General features: G+C 40.7%; 1 protein-coding gene across 2 annotated transcripts in view; it reads right to left on the bottom strand.

The window, feature by feature from the left end:
- Positions 1-15081: 15081 nt before the first annotated feature.
- LOC123964850 overlaps positions 15082-16423 on the bottom strand; it is a 1872-nt gene continuing 530 nt past the window's right edge. Inside the window, exon 2 of one of the 2 annotated variants that reach the window (XM_046041546.1) lies at positions 15082-16102. In XM_046041546.1, the coding sequence (XP_045897502.1) occupies positions 15281-16102 (822 nt within the window). In that variant the 3' untranslated portion in view covers positions 15082-15280. The remainder of the gene's footprint in view (positions 16103-16423) is intronic. The other variant, XM_046041547.1, reaches the window with a different exon arrangement.

Raw genomic sequence — 16423 nt, 5'->3', positions numbered from 1 at the left:
AGGACGAGGGTGAGTGAACCTGGGAGGGAAACAGACAGAGAGACAGGGTTAGGGATGAGCGACAAGGCACAGGGTAAAACTACAAACATGAGAGCCTGAACTTGGAGGTGGCACCGGGTATGGAGCAACGACGATCAAGCGAGGATGTTGTGGAGAACCGGGGTTGAAATACAGGCAGTCATGAGGTGATTACTGGCAGGTGTGGCAGGCTGACGAGGTGGCTGATGGGATGCAGGTGCAGGTAGTTGGCTGGGCTCAGGAGCAGAGGGAGAGACAGAGAGAGAGAGAGAGAGAGAGAGAGAGAGCACACACAGGGGAGAAAACACAGGGAGGCAGGCAGGGAACAGAAAACCAAGGAAAAAGCAGAATAACTGATAAAAAGGAGAAAAAACCAGGACGCTCACCGTCAGCCGGGCTGCCACCACAACAGATGAAGCACTTTAAATTAACTTTCTTTGTGGTTTCTTCTTTTCAACATAGTTACTAACAAGAACTGAAACTGAAGAACTACTAAATAACTGTTAAGGATTATTTAGCTAAACAGAGTAAAAAGGTACGTTTATGAGGAGATAACATTTCTTTGTCCACAAAGGAATTTGGGGCCGTTCCTTCTCTGGCGTCTGGCTTCAATTTGGCACATCGGCCAAATTCTGCGGTAATTTGAAAGGGGGAACACCATTACCGTGGTTACCCTGTCCTATAACTCATCCTGGGGAGTGTCTGTGTGTTTGGGGGGGGGGGCTCTGTCCAAAATGGTCCTGACACCATGGTTCAGAATGAAGTTAGTCTCCGGACAAGGTTAATATGGTCATTTTAACCGTCATGCATAGAGTCTGTTACCTCACCTTCACTGGAGGTGGAAGGTTTTATGGTCAAGACTGCCCAAACAGCACTCAGTCCCTCCTCTGGGGTATTTAGAGCCTGGAGTCAGCCTGTCTGAGGGGTGATATCTCACCCTTCCCATTTCTCCCAGCGAGAGACAAAGAGAGATAGGTGCTTGTACTTATTTTCCGAAAAGTGTATACTTGTAATCATTGCTGACAGATATGTTGCGTGTCGTTGGAAATAAAATACTTGAACACAGATGTTGAAATGTCACTCTGGGGCGGCTGTAGCTCAGGAGGTAGAGCGGGTTGGCAGGATACTGAACCCCGAATTGCCCCTGGCGGCTTTTCCGGCAGTGTGTGAATGTTAGTTTCTGTTTGAACAATTAGGCTCAGTGTATGAATGTGTTTGACTGGTGAATGCAGATGTAGTGTAAAAGCGCTTTGAGTGGTCGAAAAGACTAGAAAGGCGCTATACAAGTACGGAGCATTTACATTTTACTCTTTGTAACAAAGATCATGGAGGATGAGATGAGAAATATACACTATGAGACAGAAAACGTAGGGGGTTACGGTGGCAAGCAAAAACTTAAAAAGGTCATATTTGACACTACTGGAGTTCGGTACGCAGATTCAGACGTAGAAAACTGGCTCATGATGCAAGATGCCTATACTCTACACAAGACGGCACGACACAAGAGAAACAAGGTTTTAGTGAATTTAATAGATCGGCAATTCCAGCTACATCTAGTTGACATGTCCGCTTATTCTACTGAAAATAATGGGGTACGCTATTTATTAACGTGTATAGATTTGTTTTCAAAATACGCATGGGTGTGTTGTTTAAAAAATAAGAGTGGTAAATGCGTCACAGCGTCCTTTAAAGATATCTTTGCTGAAGGTAGAATACCGCATAAAATTCAAACAGACGAGGGAAAAGAGTTCTGAAGCAAAGATTTAGAGGCGTTAATGAAAATGAATAGTATCGTACACTTTACCACATCAAATGAGACTAAGGCATCTGTAGTAGAGCGCTTTAACAGGACTCTGAAATCTAAAATGTGGCGTTATTTAACAGCCAATCATTCTAAATGATACGTAGATATCCTGCAGGATTTAGTCACCTCCTACAATCATATTTATCATCGTAGTATTAAAATGAAACCGATTGATGTAACAAAAAACACTGAAGATATCATTTAACAACTTGTATAAAACAAAAGATAAAAGAGTAATTCATTTTAAATATGAGGTGGGCGATACTGTAAGAATTTCAAAGCTACACGGCCCTTTTAAAAAAGGTTATGAGCAAAATTATACTGATGAATATTTCACTGTAAAGGAATGCGTGTCAAGGGCCCCTCCTGTTTACAGGTTAAAAGACTATGACTGTGAAATATTACAGGGGACATTTTATGAGCCAGAGATGCAAAAAGTTATTATAGATAAAAACAAAGCATTTAAAATAGAAAAGATTTTATCTAGAAAGAAAAGACAAGGCTGGGACATGGTGTTAGTCAAATGGGTCGGATGGCCAGATAAATTTAACAGGTGCATTTTGGAAAAACAGGTCATTCAGCTACCTTAGCAGCTTACAAACACACGTATAAATGGATAGAAGATTTCTTCGTCACCCTGCCCAGCAACTCGTCTGCATTATTTTACCCAAACAATACAATTGCAAACTTTAGCACAAAACTATCCAAGCCTTTACACTTTAAATCAGCATACGAGGTGGGTTTGATAGAAATACAATATCCAAAAACATGGAAATCGTTTTCATCAGAAGACTCAAAATTTGTCGTGTTTGATAAAAAATCCAACAAGAGGGCAGTTCTATCAGCGACACAGGGGTTCTATACAACAATGTCACAGATAATAACCGATCTAAACAGCTGTTTATCTGAAAACGACATGGGTCACATTGAGCTTGATTACAACAACATTACGAACAGAGTAAGCATTTTACCAACGAGAGACGTAGAATTAACGTTTCAAGGAAAACTTGCACAAATGTTGGGGTTTATCCCCGGAGCGGCTTTTAAAACTCACGAGGGAATTGCAACATTTAGATCTCAGCCGCGAACTAACACGGTGTGCCCTGTAACTAACACAGATGCCGTTTTTGGCGCCACATCCTGCCGATGTTAACGTAGGGATGTATATTTGTTTTTACCGATATTGTTGATCATGTAAAATGTAAATGATCAGTATTTGTATAGCGCCTTTTACACCACATCTGCATTCACCACATACACTGAGCCTAAGTGCTCAAACAGAAACTAACATTCACTCACATTCATCCACTGGCGGAACAGCCGCCAGGGGCAACTCGGGGTCTCAGTATGGTGCAGGGTTAGGGGGTATCTTTAGGGGTCTGTTTAGATTAGCATCCCCCTTACTCAAGAAAGGATTTACATTTGTTGCCCCTCATTTAAAGACAGCTGCTAAAACCATAGCTACAGATGTTATTACTAACGTCATGAACAGACATCAAGAGGGGTCGGGTATAGTGGCCGTGGCCCCCCGACCAATAAAACGACCTCCTGGGAAAAGAGGAAGTTCCCCACCAAAGAGGCGTAGCCGAACAACAAATAATAAGACCCATACTAAGACTAGAAAAAATAAACAGGCAAGGAGAAGCAAGTCGACAAAACGTCAGAAGACAAGAGACATTTCTAAGAGAATGTCGTTGGTACGTAGCCTGTCACGAGAGTGCGTCAAGTCGTTTCTATGTTTATATGTTGACGGCCAGCAATATCCTTCAAAACCCTTTCAACCCAACTTTACCAGAGGGAATGCCATCAGGGAGTATCATCAATTGTACTCGGCAACTGGAAAGTATCTTAAAAACAACGCTATGGCCATAACCTGCAACGAGTTTATAGTCTGTTCTGTTTTAACCTGAGCCCTGATGAAGGATGCGGAGACCATATGTCGCTCATTAAAAACGGTAGCGTTAGATTAGCACAATAAATGCGCTTATTTACGCCACTTATGATTATATAATTGAGATATCATCAAGAAGACAGGTTCTCATTAACTTTTTCTAACTTTAACAAATGATAGTATGAATACGATAGAACTGTCAAAAGTACTTGATAAGGTAGTGAAGCAAAGCGTCTTTCTTGGAGTATTTGCAAGTGACCAGCTTCCTAAATCAGTTATTATAAAGAGACCCGCCATGTTGGTGGTAAACACAGACCCCTCCCACCTGGGAGGACAACACTGGGTCGCTATCTATGTTGACAAGCAGGGTGTGGGATCATTCTTTGACAGTTTTGGAAAACTCTCCGGTATATTCACATTTTCCTGAATCCTTTTCTGTCTTTCTCAACTGTAATTGTCCACACAACATTCTGTTAGACAAGTGCAAGATGTGGATTCTGTAGTGTGCGGTCAGCATTGTGTGTTTTTTCTTCACCATTAAGGATAGAGGGTTATCTTATGACAATGTAATGACTAAATATAGTAATAAACGGTCTTGCAATTATTTTATGGTGTGCAAATTTGTGAAAAAAATACGACCCTCAGTTGTATGTGGTCAAAATAATTATGCAGAATGTAACCAGTGTGTCCAAGTATCAGATTCTTTTAAATGTGTATAATAATATTAGAAGTTGTGTGCCATTCATTATCAAAATGATTTATAGATTGAAACGTGTACGACAGTGTTTTTTGTTATCATGGTGATATAAATAAAAACACTTTGAAATCATAAAGTTATGTCTCTATGTATTTATTTAAAACCACTAACGATATACAATTAAAAAGTTATCCAATCACTCAATCGCATTAAAGGAGATACAAAGGGACTTGTTTCATTGTTTGCTAATCGATGTCCTCTGGGAACAAGAGGTGTAGATGGTGGTCCGGTAATAAGGGGAGAAGATTCTCCAGAAATCTTCCTTTCAATCTCGTCAATTTTTCTTGTGACCTGTTGATTTGGTACAACTGATAAAGGTATATTCAATATAGCCAACGATTGCAGATATTCATCCCAACCTGTAGGTCTCTGGCTGTCAGACACGTTGTGAGAAGCAGTCACTCCTCTTATTAAATCATACACATGAGACCCTTTAATAACATAACCGTTAAACACAAACTCCCCACGTTCAGTCCATGCAGATGTTTTTTGAGGAGGACATTTTATCCAAAATATGCTGAGCTTTATTCCTGCTGGTTTTTGGCATGTTTTTTAAAATTTCTTTAAAAACAAAGTCTCTTCCTGCTTGATTCTTCTGCTCTGAAGACTGAAAATCCTCAGTGACCGGCATTGACAAAGTTAGTGTGTTCTGGTCTTTTTCTCCTTGTTTTACCATGGTGAGAAATCTCTGCAATGTGATGGAATATTTGTTTGCTTTTTCATGAAGATCTTCAGTCTTTTGATCCAGAATGTCTTTTATAGTACGATCCAGGTCATTTTCAACAGTTTCTCGAACAGACTTGTGTGCCGGAGGTCTTCTTAAAAGATCAAGCTGTTGTTTAGGTACCAGAAACATTTTTTGTGTATACTCCATAGTCATCTAAGCTTGTCTTGAACCAATAAGACTCGTTATAACACCGCCAGACTGTTTAAGCAGCGTCTTCTTTTTGAGATAAGGTGTCTTTGCTTTAAAATCAATCATAAAGTAACCGTAAGGAACACTCGTGGCATCCTTGAAACAATCCATAAAAAAATGACTCTTCCCAGGAAACATTTGTCTAGCCTTTAGCATGACTTGGTATTTATCTCTGGGATTTTTAAACAAAACAAGATAATTGTTATTCAAATTAATAGTATGGCTAACTTTGCCTTGAAAAAACAAATTGTGAACTAGGTATAAACAACTTAAATTTCTATGATGCACATATTCTGTAAACACATTTTGGACCTCAATGTTATTGTCATCGCTCATTAAATCATCAATAATCAACAAATTGTTTTTTTATCTAAAGGCAACACTGTATCATCACACAAAGAAGACGGCAAACCTTCAACGAAATTCACATTTTTAATTTTCAATAACTGGTCATACAATGGTTGCCAACACGAAAAAATATATAGGCCTACAACATCTGTTTTTAAATGAGCTTATTGGCATTTTCAATCAACATTTTCACAAAATGTTTTACCGCTGTTTGAAGGACCTGACACAATTAGACTAAAAGGATGTTGTAGTCTAAAATCAAAACCATCAGTCTCCCTAACAGACATCTCAAAAACCGTATGGTAAAGTTCTCAGATCAGGAAAAACTCTTGAAATCTTTTGACAACTGTTTTGTTTTTTAGTTGGAAAGCCTTTTTATTTCTCACCATAGTGTGATTTTGTCATCACGTGTCGCGGCGTCTCATCACTATTCACAAACTCGTGTACAATATCAATGAGTGAGTGCAATAAATTTTCTTCTGGGTTTGGCATTAACATATTGGCCAACTTGCATTTTATGATTGTTGAATTTTGTTGCTTTACATTATCTTCACCAGCAGATGGCGGTGTCATGCATTTTTGTGAATGAACCTTTGAGTACTGAACCATCTTTGACACAATTATGGCAGAAAGCAATAATGCGTCAGAAGGCTTCACTTGGCCATCACTAGGTGTGAGTGTTATGACAAAATTGTTGATATGAGCAACCGTGTGCATTACATGCAGTTCAGTTTCTGTATTATGCAATGCAGCAGTTCTTGTGAAATGAAACAGTCCCTTCACTCCTGGTTTCCACAGTAAACCTTCACAGTTACTAACCGATAACATCATATTCTAAGCAGACGTGTTTAAAACAGCATAAATCACAGAGTAACATTTGTATTTCAAACAAATAGGAGTCTTATTTGCAAATTTTAACAAATTTCACCTCCACATTCTGCAGACCGTTTTTGTAAGTCTTCTTAAACTAAGCTAAGATGAACTCTTACTTTCTTCACTGACACCCGTTCGTATGTCGGCTAATGTTGTGATTAGTCTTTTCTATTACCACAATGGTGTGTTTTTGTGTATATGGATAGCATACTGTCTGTGTTGCTTGTTTGTTTTGATGAGTATTAGTCATAATCTTTTTAAATAAAAATAGGATTCTGAGTAACAATGTGGGAAACATTTGATCACATTTTGCTCTTAACTGTGGCAATAAATGCATCTTAGATTCAGGCCAGCGACATTTTGATAAGTAACATCGAGCTTTCTATTATTTGTTAAAATAAAAATAGGTTTCTCAATAAAACTTCTGGATAAACCATCTAGTCCGGCGTGTACTGGGACTGAAATTCAGCCGGGGACTTTGAGAGGGAGAGGCCTTTTATGCGAGCGCCCTTTAGGTGGCGGGCATTTTTTGCAGTTATTTTAATACGTATTATTTGTTGTACACAGTGTGTCAGATGAAGACCTTCAAGAAACGTCAGAATGACAATTGTTTGTCTTACATGAGCTTGCGAGGACGCATGGAGACGAGCGACCCAGGAAATGGATGGGAGAGAAGTCCCGTCACATGGCCTGTGAAGGTTACGATGATAAGTTGTAGATAACTGTAGGTAATATCATGAATTTCATAGGATCCTTTAATGTCCCCCCCGCCAGTTGCACCTCAGGAGACCAGTCTGTTCTCTGCACCTCCATCACTGTCTGGTTTGGATCTGCCACCAAAAAGGACAGGAGCAGACTACAACGGACAGTCAGGACTGCAGAAAAGATCATCGGTGCCAACCTGGCCTCCATTCAGGACATTTCCAGAGGCAGGAAACATCACTGCAGATCCATCTCACCCCGGACACAACCTGTTCCAGCTCCTCCCCTCTGGGAGGCGCTACAGAGCACTGTACGCCAAAACCAACAGACTCAGGAACAGTTTCTTCCCACAAACATTGTGAGCATTGAACAATCCAAAGTCAAATTCCTGGTATGTGTACACATACTTGACAAATAAAACTGATTCTGATTCTGTCTGTTGTGGTCCTGTGATCCTGTGCAGGCTTTGTCACATTTGGTCTGCTACTGCGAGGATAATCAGCTGTTCTTCCTGTCTCCCTGTATCACTGTATGAGGCGTCTCGCAGTACGGACATTGCAATCTATTGCCCTGCAACATGGGCAGTCCTAACACCTCTGGCAGCATGCCTAGCGGAGCGGTAGACTAGCCACCTCTAGAGCCCACTAAAGCGTACACACTGAACCTTTGAATATTAGTTCAGGTTACACAGTTAGATTTGGTGAAAAGGCTCTGCAGCGACGAGGACTCTGCTGAGAGAACTGACCCTTACGATTATTTAATTATATATTTAATATTTAATTAAATTACTAGATATTCATATTCATCTCAGCGAGGCAAGAAACCTTTGTAGAACCCGGCCCTAACAGGACACAAATAAAACATCATCACCCTGAATGCAGGATGCAGGTCAGACCTGTTGTATTGGATTGTACAGGTCTACATAATGTGACACACCTGCTGAGGGACAATAAGTCAGGTGCTTTACAGGAACTCAGTTCTAGTGAGACTGACAGTGTTATGAATCATTTCTGTTTACACCCAGGTGTAGCTATGACGAAGGTTACTGTCCAACACTCTGATGAATAAATAGAGATCGTTCTTTTACAGACATTTATTTTGTTCATCTGCAGAAAATGACATCAACACTAAAACATTCATCTGCCAGTTTTATTAAAACATGGAGACTTTGTTCACTCAGATAATGTTAGACTTACAAACTGTTAGTTTACCTTCGTTTAAATCATTTAGTACTTTTATAGGTATTTCTATCTACAGTATATATTTGCCATTTAATTGTACAGGTTTTTATGAAGCTACCAAATTGACTCTTTTTATTAGTATATTTTGTTCTATCTCTCTGCTCTTCCTTTTGTAGGTTGTGAAAGTTGATTCTTTACTCAGTAACATGTTGCTGTAATATTATTACTTACCCCAGTAACTAGTAGTGTAAGTGTTACTTATCACTGATGTTGTTCAAGTCAGCTGTTAGCCGAAAAGCTAAAGGCAGAATGGAAAAGGAGGGAGAAAGGCGTTCTGTCCACAGCTGGAGACTCTGAGACGTAAAGAACTTTGTCGTCTGTTGTAAACTTTGTGCGAGCCGTAAAAATCTTTAAACCTCCAATAATTCAATCTGATTGACTGAAGCAGCAACGTGAAACTTGGAGAAATAAACTCGGCGCTGAGGGAGGAGCTGCTGCCAGAGATGGGGAGAGAACGGCGTTAAGAAACGTTTGATGTTAAAACTCTGAACACTGCTCTGATAAATGTGCAGAAAATCCAACCTGTTCCCTCAAAAACAGGAGTTCAGAAGGCGGGGGAAATGACTTTGTCTTTTATTTTAGCCAGTGGCGTCAAGAAAGTCCTTGCTGCTGCAGAGACTTGCTCTGTTTTTTATTGTTTATGGTTGGTAGTGAAAGTAATTTACTAACACAACTTACTTAGTAATTTAATACCTCGTAATAAGTTAAGTACTATTATTACTTTTTAATATAAGTTAAAAGTAACATATTACAATTTCTACGACACAGAGACCTCCATCATGGCCCCTGAGGATCAGGAGGACACAGAGACCTCTGTGTACATGTATGTGTCCCCGTGAGTCCTTCTGCAGAAGACTTGGCAAAGAGGACGTGGCGCATAGAAACACACAATAACTGTGGCAGGGAAAGATGTTAGATTTCTAGTTGACTCAGAGAAGTCAAGAATTTCAAACTGCTCTAAAAGATCTTTAGTGAGTTCCACTCCTGAGAGAATTGTTGTGAGTTTCTGATGCAGCATCACTGTCTGTTAAACTGAGTCAAAGGGAGTTGATATCAGTGGAGGATGCCATGAGCAGCAGTAACCTTTGCCATCCATTCCTTAATCAAAGACGTCAAAACTACATGCACACAGACAGAACCAGTGTCTCCACAACATGCACATCACATGTACATGTTAGTGCTTAAACTTTTATAACCTCAGATCCCTGTGCACATACAAATCACCACATGCTCCTCCAGTGACTCTAAGTTTGGCACTTTTAAATGTCAGATCTCTTTTAAATAAGACCTTTCTTGTTAATGATTTGATCTTAGATGATAATATTGATTTTATGTTTTTAACCGAGACATGGCTTAACACAGATGGCCCAGCCACACTTATTGAGGCCTCACCACCAAACTACCACTTTGCATACTCCACTAGGAAAGGCGAGAAGGGTGGGGGTACAGCAACCATCCTGTCAACCTCATTTGTTTTTAAGGATACTGCTTTTGGTGAATACACATCCTTTGAATATCACGCACTTAATCTTAGCAGCAACCCTCCAATACTGTGTATAGTAGTTTACAGGCCTCCCAAACGAAGTCCTTCTTTTATGTCAGATTTGTCAGATTTACTCTCAATCATCCACACAAATTTTAACAGAGTTTTAGGCGATTTTAACTTGCACATTGACAATACTTCAGACTTTTATCCTGGGGAATTTTTAAACTTGTTTAACTGTATGAATTTTATCCAGCACGCTACAGAACCCCTACAGAAAATTGTTAACCTGGGAGTTATTTTTGACTCAGATCTCAGTTTTGAGTCACATATTAGAAATATTTCTAAGACCGCTTTTTATCATCTCAAGAACATTTGCTAGAGTACGACCCTTTCCCTCTCAAGCAAATATCCAGACACTTACCCATGCTTTTATTACCTCCGGGATTGATTACTGTAATGCTCTGTTTTCTCGTCTTCCAGAAAACAAAATCTCTAAACTGCAGCTGCTTCAAAAGGCTGCTTTCTGACCAGAAAGAGAACACACCTTACCCCTATCCTAAAGTCTCTGCATTGGCTTCCAGTTAATTTTACAATTGATTTTAAGATCCTTTTACTACTTTATAAGTCACTTAATGGTATTGGTCCAGAATACTTAACAGATTTACTGTCACTTTATGAACCTTCTAGAACCCTCAGGTCCTCTGGTAGTAGCTTTCTAATTATTCCTAAAGCCTCAACTAAAACTTATGGTGAGGCGTCCTTTCAATGTTATGGCCCGCGTTTGTGGAACTCCCTTCCTGTGGAGCTGAGAGCAGCAGGAAATCTGGAAATGTTTAAAGGCAAACTAAAGACATACCTATTTAACCAAGCTTTTAACTGAGCTGTAGGTATTTGATTTAGTTTAAACGTTATTTATTTATCATACTTTTGCTATTGATGGGCTGCTTTTCTACTGCTTTTTGTTCTGGGGTCCTGGGGTTTTAGGGTTTTCGGGTGGCGGGGATGTTTTTACTATTGTTCTGAAATGGCTCTGTAGTGTGAAGCACTTTATACTACATGTATTTGTATGGAAAGTGCTATATAAATAATGACTGATTGATTGATTTCATAGTCAAATACAGGTATATTGTAAAAGTGATTGCAGTAAGAACTGTTCCAGAAACAGATTTTCTGATGTCAAATTTGATAACAGATGAAAAAAAAAAAGGTCATGACAAACAAATCTTTGTGAAAGACGTCTCTAGATTTAACACCTTCCTGATGATGACCAAAAAGTCTGTTTCTCAATGATATTGTTTTGGGTCATGTGATCACTGCAAAAGGGAAAAAGAAAAAGCCCTCTCACCCCAAAGAAAATTGAAGCAATTCAGACCATCCTGCAATGAGAGACAAAGAAACAGGTAAGTTAACTTTTTATGGATGACAGTGCTCACATTAAGGCACCATGGGCAGAAACCGCACATGGGGAAGGCCTGAGATTTTATGTTGATTTAAAGCTGGCTTTTTAATGTCCACCGACCCTTAAATCTACCAGACTGTAACAAAACTTTAACTTGACCGTTGATGAAAAAAGTCATGTACCCCGACTTCAGTGTTGACCACGGGGGATGACTGAGACCTGTTTTTCATCCAAACTGGACTCTGTTGCAGCCAAACTGCCAGAGAGCGGGAAAAGCAGCCATTGCATCACGTGACATTGAGGTCTATTTAGATTTCTATTTAGACTTTATTGGCTCTACATGCAGAATCAATGATTTAGCTTAAATGAAAAACTCTCATCTTTCCACAACCAGGTGGCTGAGACACAACACTGTGCTGCTTGACATATCTAACATCACTGTTAAGAGATGCACTGTGTTAAATCCTGCTACTCTCCTCCCAACTCCAGATGAAGGACAGCCGCATGATTGTGTTGCAGTCATAACAGAAGCCTGGACACAGTTGTTTGTGGACAGCTCAGCATCACGTGATCCAGCAACTGGTAAAAATAGAGCAGGTTTTTGCCATAACAACTTTGCATGAGACAATTTTGGCCAAACTGCTCCCTTCAAACTATTCTGCACAAGCAGCAGAGCTAGCTGCACTGACAGAAGCATGTAAATATTCAGAGGACAAAACTGTAAACATATTTACAGACAGCCATTATTCTTGGGGTGTTATTCATGATCTTGAGAGATCCACAGCAAACTGGTTGCTGACCTACTTGGTGCTGTGCTGTTGCCTAAAATGATTGCTGTGTGTAAATGTGACGCTCACACTAACAAACTTGATCCTATCTCACAGGGGAATGCCAGAGCTGACTTTGCAGCAAAACAAACACTAACCACCCAATGCACTGTTTTAACTGACCCGCCAATGACTCCTACAGCTGACTTTCAGGAATTGCAGGCGATAGTGAGTCCAGAGGAGAGAGCTATTTGAAAAAGAGCAGGCTGCACCATTTCTGACAAAGTGTGGTATGGGCCTGATGGGAAGTAAGTATCCGTTTCCTTAGTATGATAAGTTGACAGACGGTAAAGACCATGTATCAAAAGGGAGTATGATTCAGGAACTAAACAGATACTGGTTCATGTCAGAGTAGATATGTTCTCTAAATGGGTAGAGGCATTTCCAACATCTAAACAGGACGCAGCAGCAGTTGCAAAAGCTTTGATGAGCCAGATCATTCCTCGCTGGGGAGTCCCAGCAAAGATCTCCAGTGATAACGGCGCATCTTTCATTAGCACAGCACTGAAGAGTGTAGGGGAGGATATGGGGATTGATCTGAGGCAATCGTTTTAATGCTCATGAGAAGCCGGATGAGGGGCAGAGGGGTCTCAGTCCTTTTGAAGTCCTTTTTGGCAGACCATTGAACACGGGGGCGTCTTCCCCTGGTGGGGGACTGGAAACAATGCACATAAGATAGATGGACTGGCGATTGAACTGGAGAACCTGACAGCCCTTGTGGAAGTCAGGTTCTCACACCCTGTGCAGGGCCTCAGAAATGTGGCTCTGCAGAACAGAATGGCTCTGGACCTAATGCTGGCGACTCAAGGCGGAGTTTGCCACATTATTGGAACAGACTGTTGTACATACATCCCAGATGACTCAGACAATATGACACATGTTGTCTCACATCTGATGATCTGCATGAAAAAGAAAAAACAGGACTCAAAGAACACTGGGGGATGGGACATGTGATCATGGATGACTACAGGCAGATGGGAAAATGTACTGGGAAAAATTATTGTGGGAGCTTTCCTCCTCCTGACATGTTGTGTGATTCCTTGTGCTAAATATTTTTTTCAAAACCATCTTTTCAAATCACATGAAGTGTATTTGAATTCCTTATTCATACGTCTGAGTTAATTTTGATATGAAAGGGTCATATTCTTCACATTGTGAATTAGAAATAATTATAATAATCCACTTTGATTCCTGCATGATCCTTTCCTTACATATTTTTACTTACTACTTATTATTCCCTCATTGTCTATTACTTGTATTCTTACTTAATCACCTATTCTGCAAGTACTGCTAAGGTTACATGAAAATGTTTGTATTCTTATGTTTGGTTAGCATAAAATGCTAAAAGGGAGTATTGTAATGGGATTCAACATATTGCGTGTAACCCTGGACTCAGGGAGACTCATCTGTGATGTGGCACTGAATCTGTGTAAATGTAACAGTCAAATTCTCTCTGTTCTCTGTGTTATCCAGACTTCAGGGACAATGTGTCTCTGTGGGATGATATGATTGACCCTAAAGCTGGATAAATAACAGGCTCACGGAGCTCTCCTCCCTCATTCGAGCACACATGTACACGGCATATGTGTGTTGCTGTGAGTCCTTCTGCAGAAGACTTGAATAAAATTCACAGAAAGACAAGTGTTTGCCTGAGCTGTTTATCTGAAGACTCATTCCCACCACAGGTTAGAGGATCAGGAGGACAAAGAGACCTCCATCATGTCCACCGCTGACCAGCAGCAGCAGCAGATGTTCTCCTGGATGGAGCAGAGGGAGCTCTGTGCAGAGCAGCTGATGAAACTGGTCCAGGAGCTGGAGTCTCTCAGGGAGAGTGAAGAAGAGAAAATGAAAGAGAGAACCCAAGAAACCTTTGTAGAACCCGGCCCTAACAGGACACAAATAAAACATCATCACCCTGAATGCAGGATGCAGGTCAGACCTGTTGTATTGGATTGTACAGGTCTACATAATGTGACACACGTGCTGAGGGACAATAAGTCAGGTGCTTTACAGGAACTCAGTTCTAGTGAGACTGACAGTGTTATGAATCATTTCTGTTTACACCCAGGTGTAGCTATGACGAAGGTTACTGTCTGACACTCTGATGCTCAGCTGAGAATAAATAGAGATGCACCGAATGTTCGGCCAGTTTTCAGCTGGATCGGTGAGCGAATCTTTCTCAGTGAAATCAGGTGAGATTATAAAGTCTTTATTTTAAAGAGCATGATGCCTGATTCTTGTTCGACCCATCATTCTTTTAGAGACATTTATTTTGTTAATCTGCAGAAAATCAGATGAACACTTAAATATTAATCCGACATTTTTTCTCAACTTTTAGTTTTCATTTAAATAATTTATTTTGTCTTTTTTTATTGTGTGCTCAACTGCACATGTGTAAATAGAGTACGCGTGTATATACTTCCACAGCTGGAAGTTTCAGCAGTATTGTGTCACAGTCTAAGATGCATAAATGCATGAGCAGAAAAACGGTAGTTAAAAAGTCGGGATAGACTTTTTATTTTATTTCAGCAAGTGCCGTTAAGAAACACTACGTTTTGTAAACAAAAATAATAAGCACACTGTTTGCTGCTGTTCTGAATATACTATTAGTTAAAAAGTCGGGAGGGACGTGCTCTGTTTTTATATCCAGGGCCTGTACTGAACAGCAATAGCAAATAGCAGTATACTTACCTAAACTACCCAGTCATAAGTAAAGTAATATTGTAACTTTTAAAAGGAGTAATAAGCAGCTTATTTCAATTTCTGAGTAGCTTGGCCAATACAAAAAAAAACCTCAAGGTCCACATTGGGGCCTTCAGTTGTATTTTATGGTCTTTTTTTATTCATCTTAGCCGACGCTTTTATCCAAAGAGATTTACAATTGCTATAGGTCAGAGGTCTCTGAAGCAACTAGGGGTTAGGTGTCCTGCTTAGGGACTCACTGGTGTGTTACAGTGGGAGTTGAACCCAGGTCTCCCACACCAAAGGCCACACCCATGATCTTCAGCAGCAGATTGCTCAGTAGTCATGGAGATGGATTAGTTGTACCAAATAATTAGTTATCCTTTCTTTCAGAATTTCTCCGTGGTTTGAGGATCCAGAGGACACAGAGACCTCCATCATGGCCACCGCTGTCCTGCTACAGCAGCTGATGTTAAAGGATCCAGAGGACACAGAGACCTCCATCATGGCCACCGCTGTCCTGCTACAGCAGCTGATGTTAAAGGATCCAGAGGACACAGAGACCTCCATCATGGCCACCGCTGTCCTGCTACAGCAGCTGATGTTAAAGGATCCAGAGGACACAGAGACCTCCATCATGGCCACCGCTGTCCTGCTACAGCAGCTGATGTTAAAGGATCCAGAGGACACAGAGACCTCCATCATGGCCACCGCTGTCCTGCTACAGCAGCTGATGTTAAAGGATCCAGAGGACACAGAGACCTCCATCATGGCCACCGCTGTCCTGCTACAGCAGCTGATGTTAAAGGATCCAGAGGACACAGAGACCTCCATCATGGCCACCGCTGTCCTGCTACAGCAGCTGATGTTAAAGGATCCAGAGGACACAGAGACCTCCATCATGGCCACCGCTGTCCTGCTACAGCAGCTGATGTTAAAGGATCCAGAGGACACAGAGACCTCCATCATGGCCACCGCTGTCCTGCTACAGCAGCTGATGTTAAAGGATCCAGAGGACACAGAGACCTCCATCATGGCCACCGCTGTCCTGCTACAGCAGCTGATGTTAAAGGATCCAGAGGACACAGAGACCTCCATCATGGCCACCGCTGTCCTGCTACGGCAGCTGATGTTAAAGGATCCAGAGGACACAGAGACCTTCATCAAGGCCTCTGCTGACCAGCTGCTGAAGCTGATGTTCTCCTGGATCAAGCAGAGGGAGCTCTGTGCAGAGCAGCTGAGGTTAGAGGATCAGGCCCAGGAGCTAGAGTCAATTCAATTCAAATTAGCTTTATTGGCATGAATGTGTAACAACAATATTGCATCATAGCAATATAAAAAAGCATCATAAAACTACATCAGAACAATCAACCCCATACATTTCATTAAACAAGTTATTAAAGTGTGTGTGTTAAAAAATAAAACTATATTAAAAATGAAATAAATAAATAAAACTGTGTGTGTGTGTGTGTGTGTGTG

This window comes from Micropterus dolomieu, linkage group LG02 (assembly GCF_021292245.1).
Source record: "Micropterus dolomieu isolate WLL.071019.BEF.003 ecotype Adirondacks linkage group LG02, ASM2129224v1, whole genome shotgun sequence".
NCBI lineage: Eukaryota > Metazoa > Chordata > Actinopteri > Centrarchiformes > Centrarchidae > Micropterus > Micropterus dolomieu.
The sequence above is the reverse complement of the archived record's forward strand: the minus strand, read 5'-3'. Positions and strand labels throughout refer to the sequence as shown.